Source organism: Podarcis melisellensis (assembly GCF_964234715.1).
Source record: "Podarcis melisellensis genome assembly, chromosome: 7".
Classification (NCBI taxonomy): Eukaryota; Metazoa; Chordata; class Lepidosauria; order Squamata; family Lacertidae; genus Podarcis; species Podarcis melisellensis.
In genome coordinates this window covers 65,394,868-65,413,792 of record NC_138539.1, presented here as the reverse complement: position 1 = coordinate 65,413,792, position 18,925 = coordinate 65,394,868, and the positions used below count along the sequence as shown (strand labels likewise).

At 43.3% G+C, this 18,925-nt stretch overlaps 1 protein-coding gene across 1 annotated transcript in view; it reads left to right on the top strand.

Moving 5' to 3' along the window:
* GMDS (GDP-mannose 4,6-dehydratase) overlaps positions 1-15,829 on the top strand; it is a 285,259-nt gene extending 269,430 nt beyond the window's left edge. Inside the window, exons 10-11 of the mRNA XM_081918290.1 lie at positions 14,463-14,531; positions 15,426-15,829. Coding sequence (XP_081774416.1) covers positions 14,463-14,531; positions 15,426-15,488 — 132 coding nt within the window. The 3' untranslated portion in view covers positions 15,489-15,829. The remainder of the gene's footprint in view (positions 1-14,462; positions 14,532-15,425) is intronic.
* Positions 15,830-18,925: the final 3,096 nt, after the last annotated feature.

Below are 18,925 nucleotides of genomic sequence, written 5' to 3'. Positions count from 1 at the left end.
AGCCTTCTTCCCTTGAGAGTCTCCCAGCTACTCTCTCCCACCACTCCTCTGAATCCAGCCAATCTATGTTAGATGCTGATTCACTGATTGTATTAATATAACCTGTATAACAGCACACCCTAATTTCCGGAGCCAGTCCTATCATTAGGCAGAGTGAGGCAAACCCCTCTGACAGCACGTACTTGCAGGGGGATGGACCATTGCTCCTGAGACCCTTGCCATTCCCCACCGTTAGAGATTAGAGCTATGTGTGCCACACAACCTGACATACACCCTACTTTCTTCAGGTTAACTGAGGATGCTGTTTTGTTGCCAGTTTCAAAGTCAGACGGAACTGCCAGTGCATGGAATTTGGGCTGGGTGACACTTTTGCCTCGGGCAGCAGAATATCTTTGGCTGGACCTGATCATCTCCTTTATTGCCTGGGAAGTCTGAGTGCATGGAGCAAAATCCTGACACTACAGGAAGTGGCAACCTGAACTAACAAGAACATTAATGTAGACTTCATAGATTCTTTTGCTCCTAAACTCAGGGAACTTTGGACTTCTTGCTAAGATAGAGAAATGTCATTCCCATGTTTCACAACTCACATTACAAAGCTGAGTCAAAAAATCCTTTTTGACACTCCAGCCAAAATCCAGTGTAAAAATACAGCAATGAATGGGGAACCAGGGATCTCTGTGTTAGCAATAAAAACTGTCAGTTTGATGGACACGGGTGTGGAACATATTCTGACTCCTGATCTGTCAGCACAGACCTGCTGTGAACTGGAAAAGAAAGAAGAGGCCTAATCTGCATTAATTTGCTCACAAAGAAGATACCAAATTCTTCACTTAACATGCATTGGTAGTTTCAATCAAACGGCTGCATGGAGGAACACATCTTTTTGCCCCAAGCAGTTAATTATATGATGAAGTAGCTCAGGGAACAACTTAATTGGTGTTTCTCTTTTTGTATCACTTCTCTCATCAGTCCTACAACTTTACTCCTACCTTTTTCTTTCCATCTTACTCTTTGCTTTAAAAGAAATTGCAAAGGAAATAATTTTCTAAACAACACTGTCAGAGCTGCCTCTAGGTCCCAGCTCACAGAGGACCAACGCTAGTCTGTGATAATGTACAAAAGTCTTTATTGAAGTTCAGTTTCCATTTCCAAGCCGCAGCGTGCAGCTCTACATCTTAGAACCTAGACCGGCGAAGCTCCGTCTGAGTCCCCGCCCCCTATACACCAGTTTAAGACTCTAGCCTTACTCCACCTCTTCCGTTGTTCTTTCCTCCTCTGGGTCCGTCTGCCCCCCGGGGTTTCCTCCTTTCTGGACTCTTCTGACGCTGACCCCCCTGACTCTTGTCCCTCCTTCCGGCGGGCTTTAGGACCTGGTTCCCTATCCGGGCTACCTGCTGTGCCGCTCGCCTGTACTTTTGAACTTGGCGCGCGCGCCCAGCCGGCAACCTTCCTCTTGACCGTTTCCGCGCTCTCCGATGGAGGCGTGGTCAATCCTGACTCATCTCCTCTCGCTGGTGGTGAGCACACTGGTCCCGATACCTGGGACTCCTCCCCCCCACTGCGGTCTGGTGGGGAAGCTGGTCCTGATTTCCAACTGCTGCTCTGGGAGTCCCCGCTGGCCCCTTCCTTCTGGGGTATCCCCCTTGGCACCCCCCTTGCCCTGGCCATCGGCACCCCCTTCTGTAATCTTCCGATTCGCTGGAGAGACTCAGGGAATTCCTCGGACCACTGTCATCGCCTGCGCTCCCCTCGGATTCCTCCCCCTCGCTCTCCATTTCCTCCCTCTCCTGTGCCTCTGCTCCTGAGCCCCTGACAAACACGTAGAAGCCCTTAGAGAAAGTGGGACATCCCAAATGCTTTCTTCTTCTTTTCAACTGTACACTATATTTACATTGTGCTACTCACATTTTCCCAAACCGTGTGAGCTTTGAGTAAGCACTGAGGAAGAGGAGGAATAGAAGTAAGCAACTCTTGGAAGCATCAGCCATTGCATACAGGGTTACACTGTCATAAGGTGGTTCATGTTCCTAATAAAGACCTTAACTTTTTCACATTACTAAAAATATATGACTTTAATTACCAAAATAAGCAATTCCAAAAGGTAGGTCCTACTGAAAAACAAGCTCTCTTTGCCATTCTGTTCTTTGCTGTTTACTGAGGATAACATCATGATATTAAATATCTGTCAAGGACCTCCTTTGCATCCCACAATTGTTTAAAAAAAAACAGTTTAGTTCTCCGTCTGTAATTGATGTTGTACCTTAAAAATTGGCAGCAAAACCACAGAATGTAATGATGGTTTCCTTCCTTATGCTTAAATGTACTCTGGTAATCTATGACCCATATTAAACATTGGTTTGGGGTTTTTCCATTGTCTGTGATACGCAATTATTTGAGTTGTTTTGTGTGGTTTCAACTTCATTATGCGTAGCAGCAACAGAACTGTTTACCAAGTATTATTATTTGAAAGCTATTTTATTATGAAAACACCAAGGCCTCTTCACAACGGGGTGAAAATCTGCTTATTTTGGAACATAGGTGCATACATAGGACACTAGCTAGGCTTAGAGGCATCCATATGTCATCTAAAAGATTCCTAAACTGTGTTTTTAAAACCCATATGGTGGCCAGTACATAAATAACTTAAAGGGTGAACATCTAAAAGTAAACGTATCACCTAAGATGAAGCGCATAGACAAGGTTTAACATTTAACAGAAAGGATTTTTTTCCCTCCCCCGGGCCAGTTCATCTTAAAGAAACCCTAAATAGAGTATGCTTCAGTGTTGCCCTTCCTTCTGGAAGTAAAGTAAGCTTCGTAACTAGGGCAGGATCATTTGAAAATGACAAGGTTTGTGTGTGTGTTTTCCCTTTTCTGAAATGTTCCTTCATGTTTGCTGCAGGGTGAAATAATCAAGATTTCTTTGGTAGTCGATCAAAAACGCCATTTTCACTTGACGGTTTTTAAGCTAAGAGGTTCACAGAGAGGACAGACTGACATCAAGACAATTTTCATTTGGTGATGATGCCCTGAAAAAAAGAAAGTTGCTTATAGGCATTTCAGTAACCCGTATCTCTGAGGGCATTCCTAACATGATGGAAGCCAGGCTGCTGGGAAATGTATTCATTAGATCAGTTCAGTAGCTGTAGAAGAGAGGTGAGGAACTGGTTACGTTCTACAGTCCTTACATCCCCCGCCCCTTGTGGGCTGTCTTTGACAGGTGGTTGGAGTTGCCCACCTGTCATTTACCTGATGAGGTGACCTGTTTTCCTTTGCTCACGTGGTTTGAAATCAACCTGCCTGGGCAAAGGCACCAGGAGTTTGCAGGTGCCAACAATGAGCATATAATCATGGCAATCACTGTGCAAAGGCACAGTGTCTTTGCATGAAAAGAGGATCAAGTGTATGGTAGCGGGGCATGACTTGACTGAAGCTGCCTCACATGGCGAGACCCAACTGGCCTAATTGGACTCGTGTGTCAGAGGCTCCCCATCACTGCTCTGGATGTACCATCTCATCTACGAAACGTAAACAGTATGGCAGAAGATTCACGCACACATGTAAATAATACAAGCAGAAGTGTTTGGAGAGCTATCTATGCAACACTGCTGCTATAATAGAAAAACCACCCATTTCTTCCAGTGCAGCATGCATTGCTTTCTTTCATTTGTCTCTGGAACAAACAGAGGATACAAGGCAGCAGCAATCCTTTGACCTGGATATTCCCCATAAGCGTGCCAGCTGGAATAGTAAAGGAAAGAAAATGAACAGATTGCACAGAGTGTGTGGTTGGTACACTGCTGCCTGGAAATCTGGATTCAAAATAAGGGTAACCAAAGCTCAAAAACCCTTAGACTGAAAGATAATGATGATCATCAGGGTATTGCAAGATATCTGGGTAGAACTAAGGAACAGAAAATACAGATTGGCTTTCGCTTGAAAAAGAGAGCAAGTCTTTTATTGAGAAGAGCAGTAGAGAATATTAGTAGCCTTTGTGAATCTGACCTATGGTCCACATAAACCTTCATCCTGTCTCTAGTAGCATCCAATAAAAGCTACAACATAGCGAGAATTAAGCAGCGTACGTCAATAATGAGAGCAATCAGATCCTTGTCACTCATCCTTAGCTTCTGGCAGTCTGTGGTTTAGAAACACCCTGAACATGACTCCACATGCCGTAATAATCTTCCTAATGCTAACTGATATTCCTGTGCATCATGAATTTGTCCACCTCTCTTTGAACCCAGATACGTGCCCTTCAGATGTTAAGAGCAGCATCCGGGCAGCTGCTTTTCTGTGGGTTCAACCCACAATGCTGCTGCGATGTTTATAAAGGCCCACAATGGTGTGGGCAGATCTCATCAGGCAGCCTGCTCCTCATGTGGTGGAGGGCTTTTAAATACAGTACTACGGCCCCACTGTGGATTGAACCCATGAAACAAACTGATCACTCGACACTGTAATGTTAGTCTTCACTGTGTCCTGTGGCAATAAGCCTCAGAATAATAATAATAATAATAATAATAATAATAATAATAATAATAATAATAATAATTTATTATTTATACCCTGCCCATCTGGCTGGGCCTCCCCAGCCACTCTGGGTGGCTTCCATTAAAACCAAAAATACAGTAAAATATCACACGTTAAAAACTTCCCTGAACAGGGCTGCCTTAAGATGTCTTCTGAATGTCAGGTAGTTGTTTATCGCTTTGACATCTGCTGGAAGGGCGTTCCACAGGGTGGGCGCCACTACCGAGAAGGCCCTCTGCCTGGTTCCCTGTAGCTTTGCTTCTCGCAATGAGGGAACCGCCAGAAGGCCCTCGGTGCTGGACCTCAGTGTCCGGGCAGAATGATGGGGGTGGAGACGCTCCTTCAGGTATACTGGACCGAGGCCGTTTAGGGCTTTAAAGGCCCACAAGAAGGTTAGCCGAAAGGCTGAAGTGACAAATGAAAGAGCAGCGAGCCACAAAGAGAAAATGGTGACTTTAAAAAGCAGAAGTTACTAAGATCTGATGGGTATCTCAGAGCACAGGAGCACTTGAGCCATATCCAGTGAGCCACCAGCAAGACAGCTTTCTTGCAGAATGCAGAGTGCAGTTGAAAATCAGATTTTTTCCTATAAATAAAGACTGAAATAGCTTGCATCCACACAGCTATGAGGCTCCCCTCAAAAGTTGGCTTAGAGTGTTTTCTTGATTGCATCACCCATTGACTCCATTTGTACCACATTAGCTCATTGTATTGGATTTTGATTGCTGGATTAAGATTATAAACTCCTTGTTAATACCCTTGTATATAGGCTGGCTTTGAATGGCTTCATGTAGCTTATATTGGTAGCTTGCTGAACACTCTTATAGACACTTCTATATGCTGTTCCTAATCGGCCAATATAAAAGCAAAACAGTTTTTTAATATAAAATCACATAAATCTCAGCAATTGAGAGGTTCTGTTGGGAAGGTGGAAGTCTTTCAGGTATGAGTTATTTAGGGCTTTAAATAACAACATGAGCACATTGAATTGGGCCAAGAAATGAATTGGCAACCAATGCAGTAGTTTTAAAACAGGAGTTTTGTGAGATCAAACAGAACCTCAGCCAGTAATCTGGCTGCTGCATTTTAGACGAACTGAAGTTTCTGAGTCGGCTTCAAAGGCGCCTAGTTAGAGCACGTTGCAACACAAATGGGAATTAAGAGTCTTGCATATGGGATAATTTGAGGAGGATGGGTGTCATATACCATCGTCATACCAAGCACAGATTTTTGGTATTCCTGTTTGGGCAGAAACAGTTTTGAATGGGTGTTTTGTCCACAAACTTGACCACTGTGTCTCTTCATTGTCACTGCCAAGGTCCTGCTCCCATATAGCTTTTAGTTTGTTCGAGCTGTCAGAACCGGTGCCTAATAGGATTGTGTAAAACTCAAGCAGCTGCCCCGTATTATCTGTTGTATAGGAAAGCAAACTCTGTTCCCATTTAGTTAATGCCCTCAGAGCATGGGCGTAGCCAAGCGGGGCAGTTGCCCCCCTAAATCAATACAAATCAATACAAATCTGAGGTTCTGCACCCCTAACAGAAGCCTGCCCCCCTCCCCACAAAAATTCTGGCGGCGCCCATGCCTTAAAGCCATTTGCTTGACTTCCTTCTTGTTTAGAAATGATGCAAATTGTCTCCATTGCACCCAGAACGGGGAGCCAGTCTGCAGTGCTGCCCTGACCTTAAGCTCTGTGAGTAGGCTATGTCACAGAGAATTCACAATATTAGTCACCTCAACAAAAAGGTAACTGCGTCAGCTTTAAGTGAATAAGAGATCTCTCTCTCTCAATAGACAAAGCCTCTGATGAGGAGGGTGTAGCTACAGTTCTGCCATATGGCCTTGGAGTTCAATGGCAGAAGAAAGAGGGTTACTCCATTTTGTTCTTGGTTATGTGGATTCACAACCTGTCCATTTGGGCACTGTACGCTACTACAGAACTCCTTTGATGCTGGGTGATCCTTCACTTACTATAAAATTTTCCCGTCCTTGGTCCTGCACGTGAATTAACAGAGCGACTCTAAATATGGAATGTGGGCTGGACTAGAATTTCACTTGAATAATACTAATTTGGGAAAGTATGTGTATGGAATGAAAATCAGGAAATGCTCCTCTTGAGGTGAAGAATGCAGCTGGATGTGTTGTAAACAAGTACCTGCAAAGGGTTACTCTTTGTAGTGTCCTACTTGGACCAATGCATTAAAGCTGTCATCAAAGTAGATCTGATTATTTTGCACATGGCTTTCCTGAAAGGATGTTATGATTTTCTAGATGTTTGGTGGCTGGTGATAAATTAGGCTTTTATGATGTCATGTGAAAGGCCATTGCTTGGATTTCCTCTTCTGTGGAGCATGCTGAGGGATACGTTTGTGGAGACCTGCTCTGAATCCAAAAGCATCCCACCTTCTTTTACTTTAAGCGTTGCATGAATCATTTGCTTTGCAACAAGAGTAGAAGCTCTAATAGAAAATTTTGTGGCTATGGAAGATACGTATGTATAATAATAATAATAATAATAATAATAATAATAATATAAAACCTGCCAACAAAGCCGTGTTGTTTATAATTGATAAATAAGAAGCAAGATTGTCATTGATGCATGACCATGCCTTGGAAGTGAGATCCAAAACTTACTAACTCCTTTCCCAATCTCTAGACCACCATGTTGGCTGTGTGTGATTTGAGTAGGGAGAGCAGAACTTGTAACTATCCGTCAGAAATGTCTGGGGAAAATATTTCTCACCCTAGATATACACTGATACAATATATTCATATAAATCACTGCCTCGTGATTCTCTCTCCATGTTTTTAAGTACTGGTGTCCTTCAAAGACAGGCTATTCTATGTGGTTGAGACAAAGTTTTATGAGTACCGTGGGAACAGTTCAGTGACATCATTTTTCATCTATTGAAAGGAACGACAGAATCTGACATTTATCAGTGATTAGGGGTAACGTCTGGGGAAGGACGTGGTATATTCTCAGGATCACAGAACTGGAAGGGAGTAAAAGGCCACTCCACAGTGAGGCAGGACAACCTGTCCATCAGACTGTCATAGGTATGAGAGATATGAACCACAAGTTGCTTAAAGCAGAGTGCAGGCGCTTTGTGGTACCAAATGCAAGTTGGTAAGACGTTTAGGATTCTTGCGTACTATGAGTAGTAAGGAGCTCTGTGCCTTACTCCAGGGATGGAATTGCGCACCAAGTTACACTTCCTTGTTCGATCACCTACAAGTCAGTTCTAGGGGGTCACCACCATCATCACAGTTTAAAAAGGGTAAAGGATGTCTGTTTTTGTAGGATGGGTGGGCTAAATTGGGGAAGGGGCAATAGACAAAGGAGGCAGGACTGGAAGCATGTGGAAGGACTGACAAAAGTAGCATCATTCAGGGGCTGAGGTACTGAAATAGTATTAATTAATTAATTAAAATGTAATATGATATCTTCTATTAACCATATGTAGATTTTGGTTAACTATTAGGCTAACTAGGTTAACCAAAATCTACAAATGGTTAATAACTTCAATAACTTCAGTAATGTAGATATCCATTTTATTTTAAAGAGAAAAATTGAGATCCATGTAATATATTGAAAACATTTTTCCATAATTTCCCCATCAAACTTAGAAATACAGTTGCAAACATTTCATTGTCTTATGAAAAGCTGGAATGTAAAATTGATGATTCTGAACTTTTGTATTTGTCAGTACTGCCACAGCTTGTGGTAAGAGTACTTTGGTTGGATTTAAATGTTACTTTTTGATGTGAGAAACTCACTACAAGTTGATTTTACCATGTCAGGGATGATTTCCTGGTAAAATTATTCCCATTTCTGGTATACCCAGATGGGTGGGATATAAATAAAATTGTTGTTGTTGTTGTTACACATTGAGTCTAACAATGATATATCTAAAAGCCTGCTAAACACACCGCTAACTCTAACTGTCTGTTCCTCCCCTCCCCTTTGTGAAATTTAATATGTGGTGTGTCAATGAATTTGATCTGAAAAAAGAATATGTAAAGTGGTTGTTTTTAAAATGAGTGCTTAATGTAATGTTGGTTAATGAATATGTTGCTTATTGTTTGCTTTTTGTACGTAGTTTAAAACAGAAGGTCAAATAAATAGAGAGCAACCTATAATCTTCAGTGGTTTACTGTGGTGTAGCGAGTACCCACTATCATGTGCTGACCAAATCAGGCAAAGTATTTTCTCAGGGTACTGACATAATAAAGGCACCCTATGGTGACATTACCACCGTAGCATTCCATAGTGAGAGGAATGGAGGAGTTAAACTCACATCTGTCTCATCTTTTCTGGACATGGAACAAAACAGGGGGTATCACTTTACTCCTTAATGAAGAGAGGATCTACTGAGCTAATCTGAAGCCTCTTGAAATCAGCACTGACTTCAGTGATCTTTGGATTAGCCCTCTGGTGGGAGACATTTATCTGCTTAAAGAACCATTTTTAGCAAGTGAACCAGTCATTGCCAGCCATGTGATTTGGTTGGCATAAGCACAAAAGTAAGGCCTGCAACCTGCTCTCTGAAGAGACAGGTAGGCATTTTATCCTTGTGCTGATTAAACTCTGCACTGTTTCCATCAAAGCAATTAAGCACCAAATCGCACATCCCACAGGGCCAACCCCCTCTGTTTTGCTCCATTGTCTCCATTGTCAATGTGCTTGTCAAACTCTGCTGACTGATGCCCTTTCCCTGACATTGAGCTGAAGCATTGTTTTAATGCTGACGGCATTCCCTTGGTCCGCTTGATGGACATTGCCACCAGTTCCCAACTTCCTGAACAAACCAGACAGTTTGCTCTTTTCTTCTTGTCTCTTATCATTCCCTGTCACTAAAAGAGAAGTCTGGATTCAGCTTCAATTTGTACTGATATACTGCAGTGTGGTGAGAAACGAGGAGCGACGGCTATTCCTTATCATTATTGTCGGCCTTGTGTTTATTACTTCTTGGGATCCGTGCGCTTTGGCCTTTTGGAAACGTTAGACCAAAGATTAACAGGCAGGTTTTTAGTGAATGATGGGAGAGGTTGGGCTTAGATTTCCTGATTGGTTATTGACCTAACAGTATCATGGAAACTTTTTAATGGGACCTTATCCTAAGATGTGCTGAGTGCCAACAAAATCATGAAACAAATGGAGGACTTTAGAGCTCAGCACCTTTCAGAACTAGCCCTTAATGGAAAGCATCTTAATTCTATTCGACCATTTCCCCCTTCCTCAAATAAGCTACTTTGCATGTATGTTTTTAGCAAGTGAAATGCTTCTTTGTTCACATTAGGAAGTGGTCTAGCCTTTAATTGCAAGTGAAACCACTTTATATCTGAACTGCTTGCATTTTCCAGTCTTTTTGGCTCTTCGTGAAAATTCTGTCTTAAAAAAAAACCAAAAATCCCCTATTGGCACAAGAATGGAGGTTAGCCAGCTCGCACTACATTAAAACAAATTTAGATGAAGAACCAATTTCACTGGCATTCTTCTATTCCCCTGGTATCATGCTTGTTCCACAACTTTACTTTTCTAAAAATAGTGAAGGGAAAAATGAAAAGTGAATGCCATTCATAGATGCCGTCCTGAAATTCCTAAAGATGTTTAACATCCATTGCCAATTTGATTGTGGTCTTGTTTGCTAAAATGTAATTGACCTGCACTCTTGCTTTAATTGTCTGTTACTCTATAGAGTTACAGTGGCCCTTTCATAAATACAGTGGTACCTCGAGTTATATACGCTTCAGGTTACAGACTCCACTAACCCAGAAATAGTACCTCAGGTTAAGAACTTTGCTTCAGGATGAGAACAGAAATCGTGCTACGGCGGCAGCAGGAGGCCCCATTAGCTAAAGTGTTGCTTCAGGTTAAGAACAGTTTCAGGTTAAGAACGGACCTCCGAAATGAATTAAGTACTTAGCCCAAGGTACTACTGTATGCACCATGTTTATAACATGTTCCAGAGTGATTAAAAGTTCTGGGGCAGTTGGTTACCTTTCAATGAGAGCATTTCATGACAGCAACTTACAGTGTCTTCGTAATGTTTGCTTTATTTGCAAATACAAGAGTAGAGCTCTTACTGGAAGCAAATGGATAGCCCTTTGAATTTCTGATCCCTAAAGAACATGTAGCCTTCCCGCCCCCGCCCCCCAGGCTGCACCTCATTTTCAGCTAGCTGCAACTAGAAGATTTCAGCTCTCTGTGTCTAATTTCAAACTACAGAAACTGTTTTTCACAGTATCTCTGCTCCCTCTGTGCTATGAGGAGTCGTCTTCCAAAAGCTAGGTTTCAGGCCATGGGTAAAACATCTACAATCATTAAGAAACATTAACATTATTTTGTCAAGCCCCTGGTTCCCATCAGGTGATGCTTTTAGGCCAAACCACAGTAAAAGACCAATTCAAAGTAATCAAGGCAGGGCAAATGTATATTAACACCAGACTGAAATTATACAATTCTAGCTTTCCAGTTGTGTTATACTCAAAACTGCTTATTCAGCTCACACAAGTATATAAGACCGAAATGAATACCGGTATATTCAAAACTGCTAAAAACAAATTTCACGAATCTTTTATAACATTTGCATTATATGTATGCCATATAACATTATCCAGCTGTGCAACATAGATTTTTATTATACCTGTTTGAAAAATCATTTGTGCAAATTTGGGATCTAAGACTGTTTGATTTCATAACCTAAGATAATGGCATAGCTGTCATGATAACATAGAACTGTAAAAAAAAAGGACATACTTTTTCAGTGAGCATTATCAGTGATTTCTGTAACACTCTCAAATCTGTTTGGCTTAATTTGTGACTGCTTTGAGGCAAAGAGACACACATATTTAATTAAAAACTGCTGTTAGCTACACCGAACCCTCCATATATGGTGGGATATAATTCTGAATAAATATAGTACTCTCAGCCTCCCCTCCAAAACAGTCCCTTCTTTTGATAGATCCTTATATTGACTTGAATAGAACAGCCTGGTATGTTTGCCTGTGCTGCTCAGTAGAACATTGATGTGACACAATGTTAACACCCTGTTGTGACATTGTGCTCCTCTACCTCCTTACATGTATCCTACTTTGAACTTTCCAGCCACTAAAGGAAGTTTCAGAATTAAGTTGCAAGTTTAAAACAAACAAACAAACAAAACAATTAGGAGCTGTGCTAGCCATCCCTCACCCAGACTTGTACTCTGAAGCTATTGAATGCTTTGCTAAAGAAAATTGAATTAGACAGTAATAAATTGCACTGTGAAACAAGATCATTCACCTAATGAGCTAAAATAAAAGCTATGATGACACCCAGAACCAGAACTTAGGAAATGGGATATTGACATAGAAATGGTTTGCATTTTTTCCTCTGGCTTTCATTGCTTTATTTTTAAAAAATTCCAGACCACACTCCACAACCAGCTCTTTGATGCAAAAGTATGTGTCTTTTCCAAGACTATAAAACTGAACTGCCATGAGATCAAGTTTAATAAACATAATTGTGCAGCATTTGACACTTAAACCTGCAATTACGAAAAGGGAGGAGGTTTTTTTAAAAAAAAAATTTTACTAGATAAACTCATGCATTTCGCTATCCTACAGAGATCGTATCACAGTTAAGTGAATTTAAATCTGTGGGAGATTTGCACAGTAGTATTAAACAGCACCAGTTTGGCTGCTGGCTTTCTGTTGCTTCGCCAAGTCTTTGCTTTTTCATAGCCAAAAACAGGTTGTAACTCACATTTTAAATTTGCAATTTTAAGCTTTGTTTTCCTTTTCACGGAACGTAAAGATTTAGTGTATCTTGCTTTAAAGTGTGTGTGCAGTATCCCTTGTTCTGTGAAAAATAAAGTACTAACAAATTACTGAAAGCAAGAAGGCTGCTTTTGTGATTTTGTTTTTAAAAAGTGTGTTTGTGTATCTTAATACATTCTCCAGTAAGTCATTTGTGGGGCTCAGGGCTCTTCCCCTCCCGATTTTATGTATTTTTAGAGACCAGTGGCACCAAAAAGAAGGGGGGAAATCCACTGCAGAAAAAATAGACAGTAAACTAGACTGTGCTTTGAACCCAGATTCATTGTTATGTTGTGCTACAGCAGAAACAGAAGAGTGGCAGGACTGCATTTGACTTGGTCAGCGGACTTTTCATAACCTTGTTTTGGCAGGGAAGAGGGACCTCATCCTCACCTTTCATAAACTTTCTGATCTTTGATGTGCTTTAAGAAAGCAAAGTCCTAGCTCAGAGCTTCAGTCTGCCCCTGGACTGGCATCTAGGCTCCAGTTCAGACTAAATCTGGAAATTAAATAGGTGCATATCTCAGTTCACTTAACACTTTAAATAAGGTAGCTGAGCAGTGATCCCCCCCCCGCAAGCCTTTTCTATTGTTGTTTTCTAAGTAATTGTAATCACACTTTTTTCATAGCATGAACCACTCGCAGAAATAGAGACTGTTAGCCACCAAGGTTTCAGGCACAATCCTTCATACATTTATTCAGCAAATCATGGAGTTGCAGCCACTGTCGTTTGTCTGTGTGAAATTATTTTTACTACTAGATGGTACTGAATGACTTATAAATAACCATGGCACAAAAAAAGAGTCTACTGTTTTCTCTGGGGCATTGTTGTTGTTTTAACTTACGTTGCAATCCTGTGCATATTTCCTCAGAAGTAAATCTTATTACTGGCCATACCCAAAGTGTGTTTAGGATTGCAGACTGAAGTTGGATTTTGCTGTCCCTAGATCGTTAAATTACCAAATAGGCTACATTTCATAGAATCTGTGCATGGTTTTACAACAGCTTTTCTCCACTCTCAGCTTGCATTAACAAAATATGAAAGTGATGTGATCCTGGTAAAAAGGTGTTCTGGGCATCACTTTCAGAAGTATCTTAAGAGCAGCTGCAGCCTGTGAGTGCTAAGCTGAAAGGAAGCACCTTGCTCCTATACCAAAATTTGTCTGTTGTGGAAGTCTGTTGTTGTGTGTGTATGTCATTCAGATGCCATTGGACTCCAGTTCTCATCAGCCCTAGTCAGCATAGCTTAATAGTCAGGGATGGTGGAAATTGACATCTGAAGAGCCATAGGTTCCCAATCGTGGTGACTACAGTCTTGGTAGAACTGGTGAAGATGAGCTCTCTCTTTTTTTTTTTACGAGCAATGTTAAGAATATATTTTTAATTTTTCAAAACTACAAGCTGAATTAAAGCACCCTGTTCATTAGAGCACTTTACAATAAAATCATTTACAAGCGACACCTAATGATCCTTATTGTCCTTAGGATCACTTTTAGAAAGACCTTCGTGATCATTTAAAGACTGCTAAATCCAAAAACCTGCAGCAGCTAGTAGTTCGAAATGAGAAAATCAGCTGGTTCATTTGTTATATCGCTCTTAACTGTGAAGTTTTTCAGCACTACCTTTTAGTGATCATATGGATTGTATCTGAAAGAGAACATTATAGTGGCAGGTTTTCTGTTTGATTTACTTCTATAATTTAACCAAAATTGGACGGGGGGGGGGAGTGCAAGGTGGGATACATTAATTTGAAACAGCTCTGCCAGTAGCAAGTTTTAGGAGGTATGACAGCTTAAAACAAGATGTTATCCATTAAAGAGTCAATATTTTTGATGTGCAGCATACATTGTAAATGGCCTGCACAGCTATTCTTGAATGCTGCCTCCTGGTGATTTATAAGCCACAGCACTTTGACTCGGAGTTGCAAAACTTGGGAAAGAGAATGGAGGTGGTTTGAATTTCTGTGAAGCACAGGCACTTTCTAAAAGCTCTGTGTGGATGGAAGAGTCTGTAATGAAATTGGGGCAGGGTGATGTCTATCAACACTTTCGTAACCATCACTTTGCCTGTCTACCTTCCCTGCAGCCTGGAAAGGGAATCACCCACCCGTTTTTTTATTCCCCACAGGATTTTCTTCAAGGCGATTGCACCAAAGCAAAGCAAAAACTCAACTGGAAACCCAGAGTCACATTTGATGTAAGTTCTGTTTGGGGTTTTTATCTCCATTCATTTTATTTAATGGCCTGTTTTGGGGGGGGGATGCGAATCTGTGCTTAGAAAAATTTATAAACTCATTATTAGTAGAAATAAAATAACATTTTATATCATTTAAAGGAAGGGGTGAGAGCTTTTTCTATCAAGGGTCACATGTCCTTGGGAAAGTTGATGAGGTGCATGGAGACTGTGGAAGGATTATTGCATTTTCCAAAGCATAACATTGTGCTGGATGAATGCTGAGACAGAGCAACATTCTTCACATGAGAAATGTCATTCTGACTAGGGTTGCCATACATCTGGATTTTCCTGGACATATCCGGAATGCTGCAGTTGGCGGAAATCATACACCTGTACAGGAAAATCCAGACATGTAGCAGCCCATGTCAGCAGTGCAACATTTCTGTCTGGATTTTCACCGTTTGAAATATGGCAACCCTATTTTTTTATTAGAAAGGGGAAGACTGAGTGCTACAAATGAAAAACGTGCATTGAAAGCAGCCCAAGCCATTTTAGTGCCTGAAGCAGAACCATCCAACTGGTCTCCTGTTGGCATCATAGTAATGATGATGAACCATTTACTGTCCTTCAGGAATACCCTGAACATTAGTTATCCATTGCCTGCCTAATGGTAGGACCAGCTCTCAAGGACACAATAAATAGATGGTTTGAATGCATCTCAAAAGGTTTATTCTGGTTGGTGGGCTAATTCAGGGGGAAATAGATACTAGAGGGAAGTAATGTTGGGGGAATACAGCTATCACTCTAAGCAGAGCCAGACACATCTGTTTGTTTGTTTCTTTGTTTTGTGTGTGTGTGTGTGTGTGTGTGTGTGTGTGTGTCTGTGTCTGTGTCTGTGTCCCTTCCTTTTGGCAGGAGCTGGTGAAAGAGATGGTGGAAGCAGATGTGGAACTCATGAGGAACAACCCCAATGCATGAATCTGTTCCTCCTGCCATACCTGCTAACATGACTGAGCCTCCAGGGAGACGGCCGGCCTAATTATGACTTCTGCATGTGCCATTGCTGGGGATGGGGAACGACAATCACTCCACTGGGTGTTGAAGATTTGCTGCCATTTTATTTTCCTCTTGATTGTGCAATGGATCATTTCCCCCCCTTTTCAAATCTCAACCATGCATCATGACTTTACATTCCTTGAAGAGGATAGGCTGCAGTGATTGCACTTTTCCTCCTGATATGTAGACAAGACGTTGGAGGCCAGCTTGCCACTCCAATTCATTTTCTTTTGATATTAAAAAAAAATCCTTTCCATAAATTAGACTGTACAGTGCATTTTTTAATTCTTTCTCCACTACAAGTGGAAGGGGGAGGGGGAAACGAGGGTGAGTTATAGAGTTATGCTTCCTTTACAAAGTTAGGGTACTTCCTTTTTTCTTTTTTCTTTTACTCTGAAATAAATGTTTGGAAAACCCAATGTATGGTGGATCCGTCCTACTGACACAATAAGATTTATGTAAAATCATAGCTATATTATCCAATGGAATCATACTGAGTTCTGAACATCGCATTGCACCTCCTGTTTAATATTTAACCTATCAGGCAATCACAGAGGTTTGGAAATGGTGGGTTTTTTTTTAAATCTTAAATCATCTACATGTGGGTTGCATACTATTTCCTACACAGATGTGCTTTTCATGTGCGAAATGTAATGTAAAAAGTTTATTTGTATTGAATGGGTCTTACATATAAGACGGTGTGGTTTTTTTGGATAGTCTCCTTAATGTTATTTGTTCAGGGGGCAAAGGGATTATGCATCCCTCCCCCTAGCCCTTAGCTACTTGCCCTTTCCACTGCCAGAACCCTTTACAGTATGGGTAACTCAGGCTTGCAGTGCACAGTTCCATCACCCTAATCTTTACTGACTTCAGATGTCTCTCCATGGCAGACCAGGGGTCTTGCTATGTTTTTGAATCTTCAGCTCCCCACCTTAGCATTGTGTATCCACATGTTTGCGGGGTGAGAACCTGTGACAAAAAGCCTCTCTGTGCGACACCCAATTCCTGCACACAACAGAGCTATTCACATCCCATCCTGTTTCTGCTTACTATAATTAGACATATAGGAGCCTGAAGCTGCCACAAAGATGGCCTTAAAAAAGATTAAAAGGAGAGGAGGGAAATCCAGGCTTCAAGGCAAGTAAATATTGTTGAAACATTTGGTGCCAATGTACCAAGGTTAAGCAGAGGTCGCGGGTCCCATACATTTGCCTTCCCCTTGTCTCTCCCGCCTGACAATCACCCTCTGCGCTTCTTTTAACTCTTTGCCTTGAAACGAAAGGGTGGGGCATTGCCAACTTTTCCTCGCGACCCTGCATTTCAGTCAAAACACGGCCGCGTCACAAAAGTTGCGGGCCCACGTTTCTTAACACGGAAATTGCGTTGAAGTCATGAAGTGCGGATTGAGGGAGTCTGACTGCTGACTGCCGTCCGGTCCCGGGTAAAACTCCCTTCTTGGATTCGAACGGCTTTCAGCCCAGCCCAGTCTCCCGCGTTGGTTTTAGAAGGGCAGGGAGAGAGAGCCGGGGAGGTTAGAAGCAGGGCGCATGCATTCCCAAGCCGGGAGTAGAACCGAGGAGGAATCCAGGAGGAGGAAAGGGCAATGAGAAAGAGAGAGAGAGAGAGAGAGGTCGCAGCGAGAGGCAGCCCTCTGCTTTCAGGAGGTGTGTAGGGCGGGTGGGGGAGGCGGCGAAGGGAGCTTTGCCCAGCCTGCAGGAGAGAGAGGGAGAGAGAGAGCACTCTTTGTGTGGCTGCCTGCGAGGGAGGCGGGCGGTGCGATGGAAAGTGTGCTCGCCGCGAGAGGAGGTGGTTTCGGGGTTAGCCAGGGCTTGGGGCCGGCCTGGCTGATGCTCAGAGGGGCAACAGGAGCTGGCGGGCCGGGGAAGGGAGGGGGGGCTCCCAATTGGGACCAGATGCTTCCTCGAGGCTGCCTTCGCAGCAGCAGCAGCGGAGAGGCTGAGCTTAGCCGCCGCTGCCTGGCGCTACTCGCAGCTCCACGCAGGTGCAAGGAAGGAGGGGGGCGCTCGGAGAACAAGAGGGGCTCTTGTTTGGCTGGGCCGAGGAGAGGCCAGCCGCCTCTGGGCTTGCCAAGCCGAGGAGAGGGTTCCCACCTTCGGGAGCAAGCGAGCCAGCCAGCCGCTTGGCTTCTGCGCTTTGCTTCAGGCCTTGCACGGAAGGGCAAGTGGCTGCGGGAGCGCGGATCCAACGGGGTGCGTTGCCAGCCGGCCGAGGCCCCCTCGGTTCTCCCAGGGCCGCTTGTCTTCATCCCGGGGAAAGGGGTGACTTTCCTTTCTGCTGCGCTTCCTCCCCGACCTGTGTCCGGACTAGACGGCTTCCTTTCACTCCTGCCCTCGCCATGCTCTGGGCACTGCCAGTTATGTGGGCGATTTCAGACAGTTGCTGGCGAGCTGAGCTGAGCTGCCACTTGGCTCTCCCCAATAAAACTGCTGCTTCCCAACATGATCAGCCAGACCCGAGGCCTGCGGAGCCCCTGGAAATCATTGACTGTGACTCTCTTGTGTTGTTCGCCTTTGCGCTAAGAGCGCTTCTCCGCTGCTTTTTCTTTTCCAGTGCGCTCAAACCACGCATCCGGGCTGATTTTGACCGAAAGGGGTCTGCGGCAGACCGACATGCAGTCGGGGCTCTCGAGGGCTAGCATGTCCCGGGAGAAAGCTCAGGCGCCCTCGGGAAGTCCGCACAGCCATCGAAAACGGCGACGTGTTTAGGGTCAGGCTGTGTTTAAGGACAGGTCACACTTCCACACCTCCCCGGCGCCGGCCTCTATCGCGCCGGAGGGGACCGGGGTGCTGAGAAATCGTGGATAGGTACAGCCCTGATAATACGCTACAAGAAGCTAAAACACAGGCTTCAGATGTTTTATTTTTAAATTTAAAGGGAGTGGGGGGATTTTGACTGACTTGGTCCCATTATTAGGGAATGTGCAGGGATGCTCGTTTTCTTTGTTTCTCCGGCGGCACCAAAATCCGTGGCAAAACTGGTATGTCAGTTCAAGGAAAGTGGTGGCTTCACAGCGCCAACCAAGGGAAGGTTCTCCTGCGCCATCCCCACAGATACGCACGCCACAAATTTAAATCACTTGTAAAGTACGTCCGCTGTTTGAACTCACATTAAAGTACCCTGAGCCTTCATTGTAGGTTTACTGAGATAGCGTGGTAATTTCTATTCAAGAGACACAGACTACCCTTGCAGAACTGCTGTCCCCAAGGTTTAAGTTTGGGGTGTGTGGCGCCTTAACGCCGCTGAGCGGAAAGGGTTAGGAAGTGTTGCGAGGGCAAGGCAAGGCGTCGACAAGCCTGGCGAAGGGAAGGGGACCCGGTGTAAGGAGGTTCCCCAGCGAC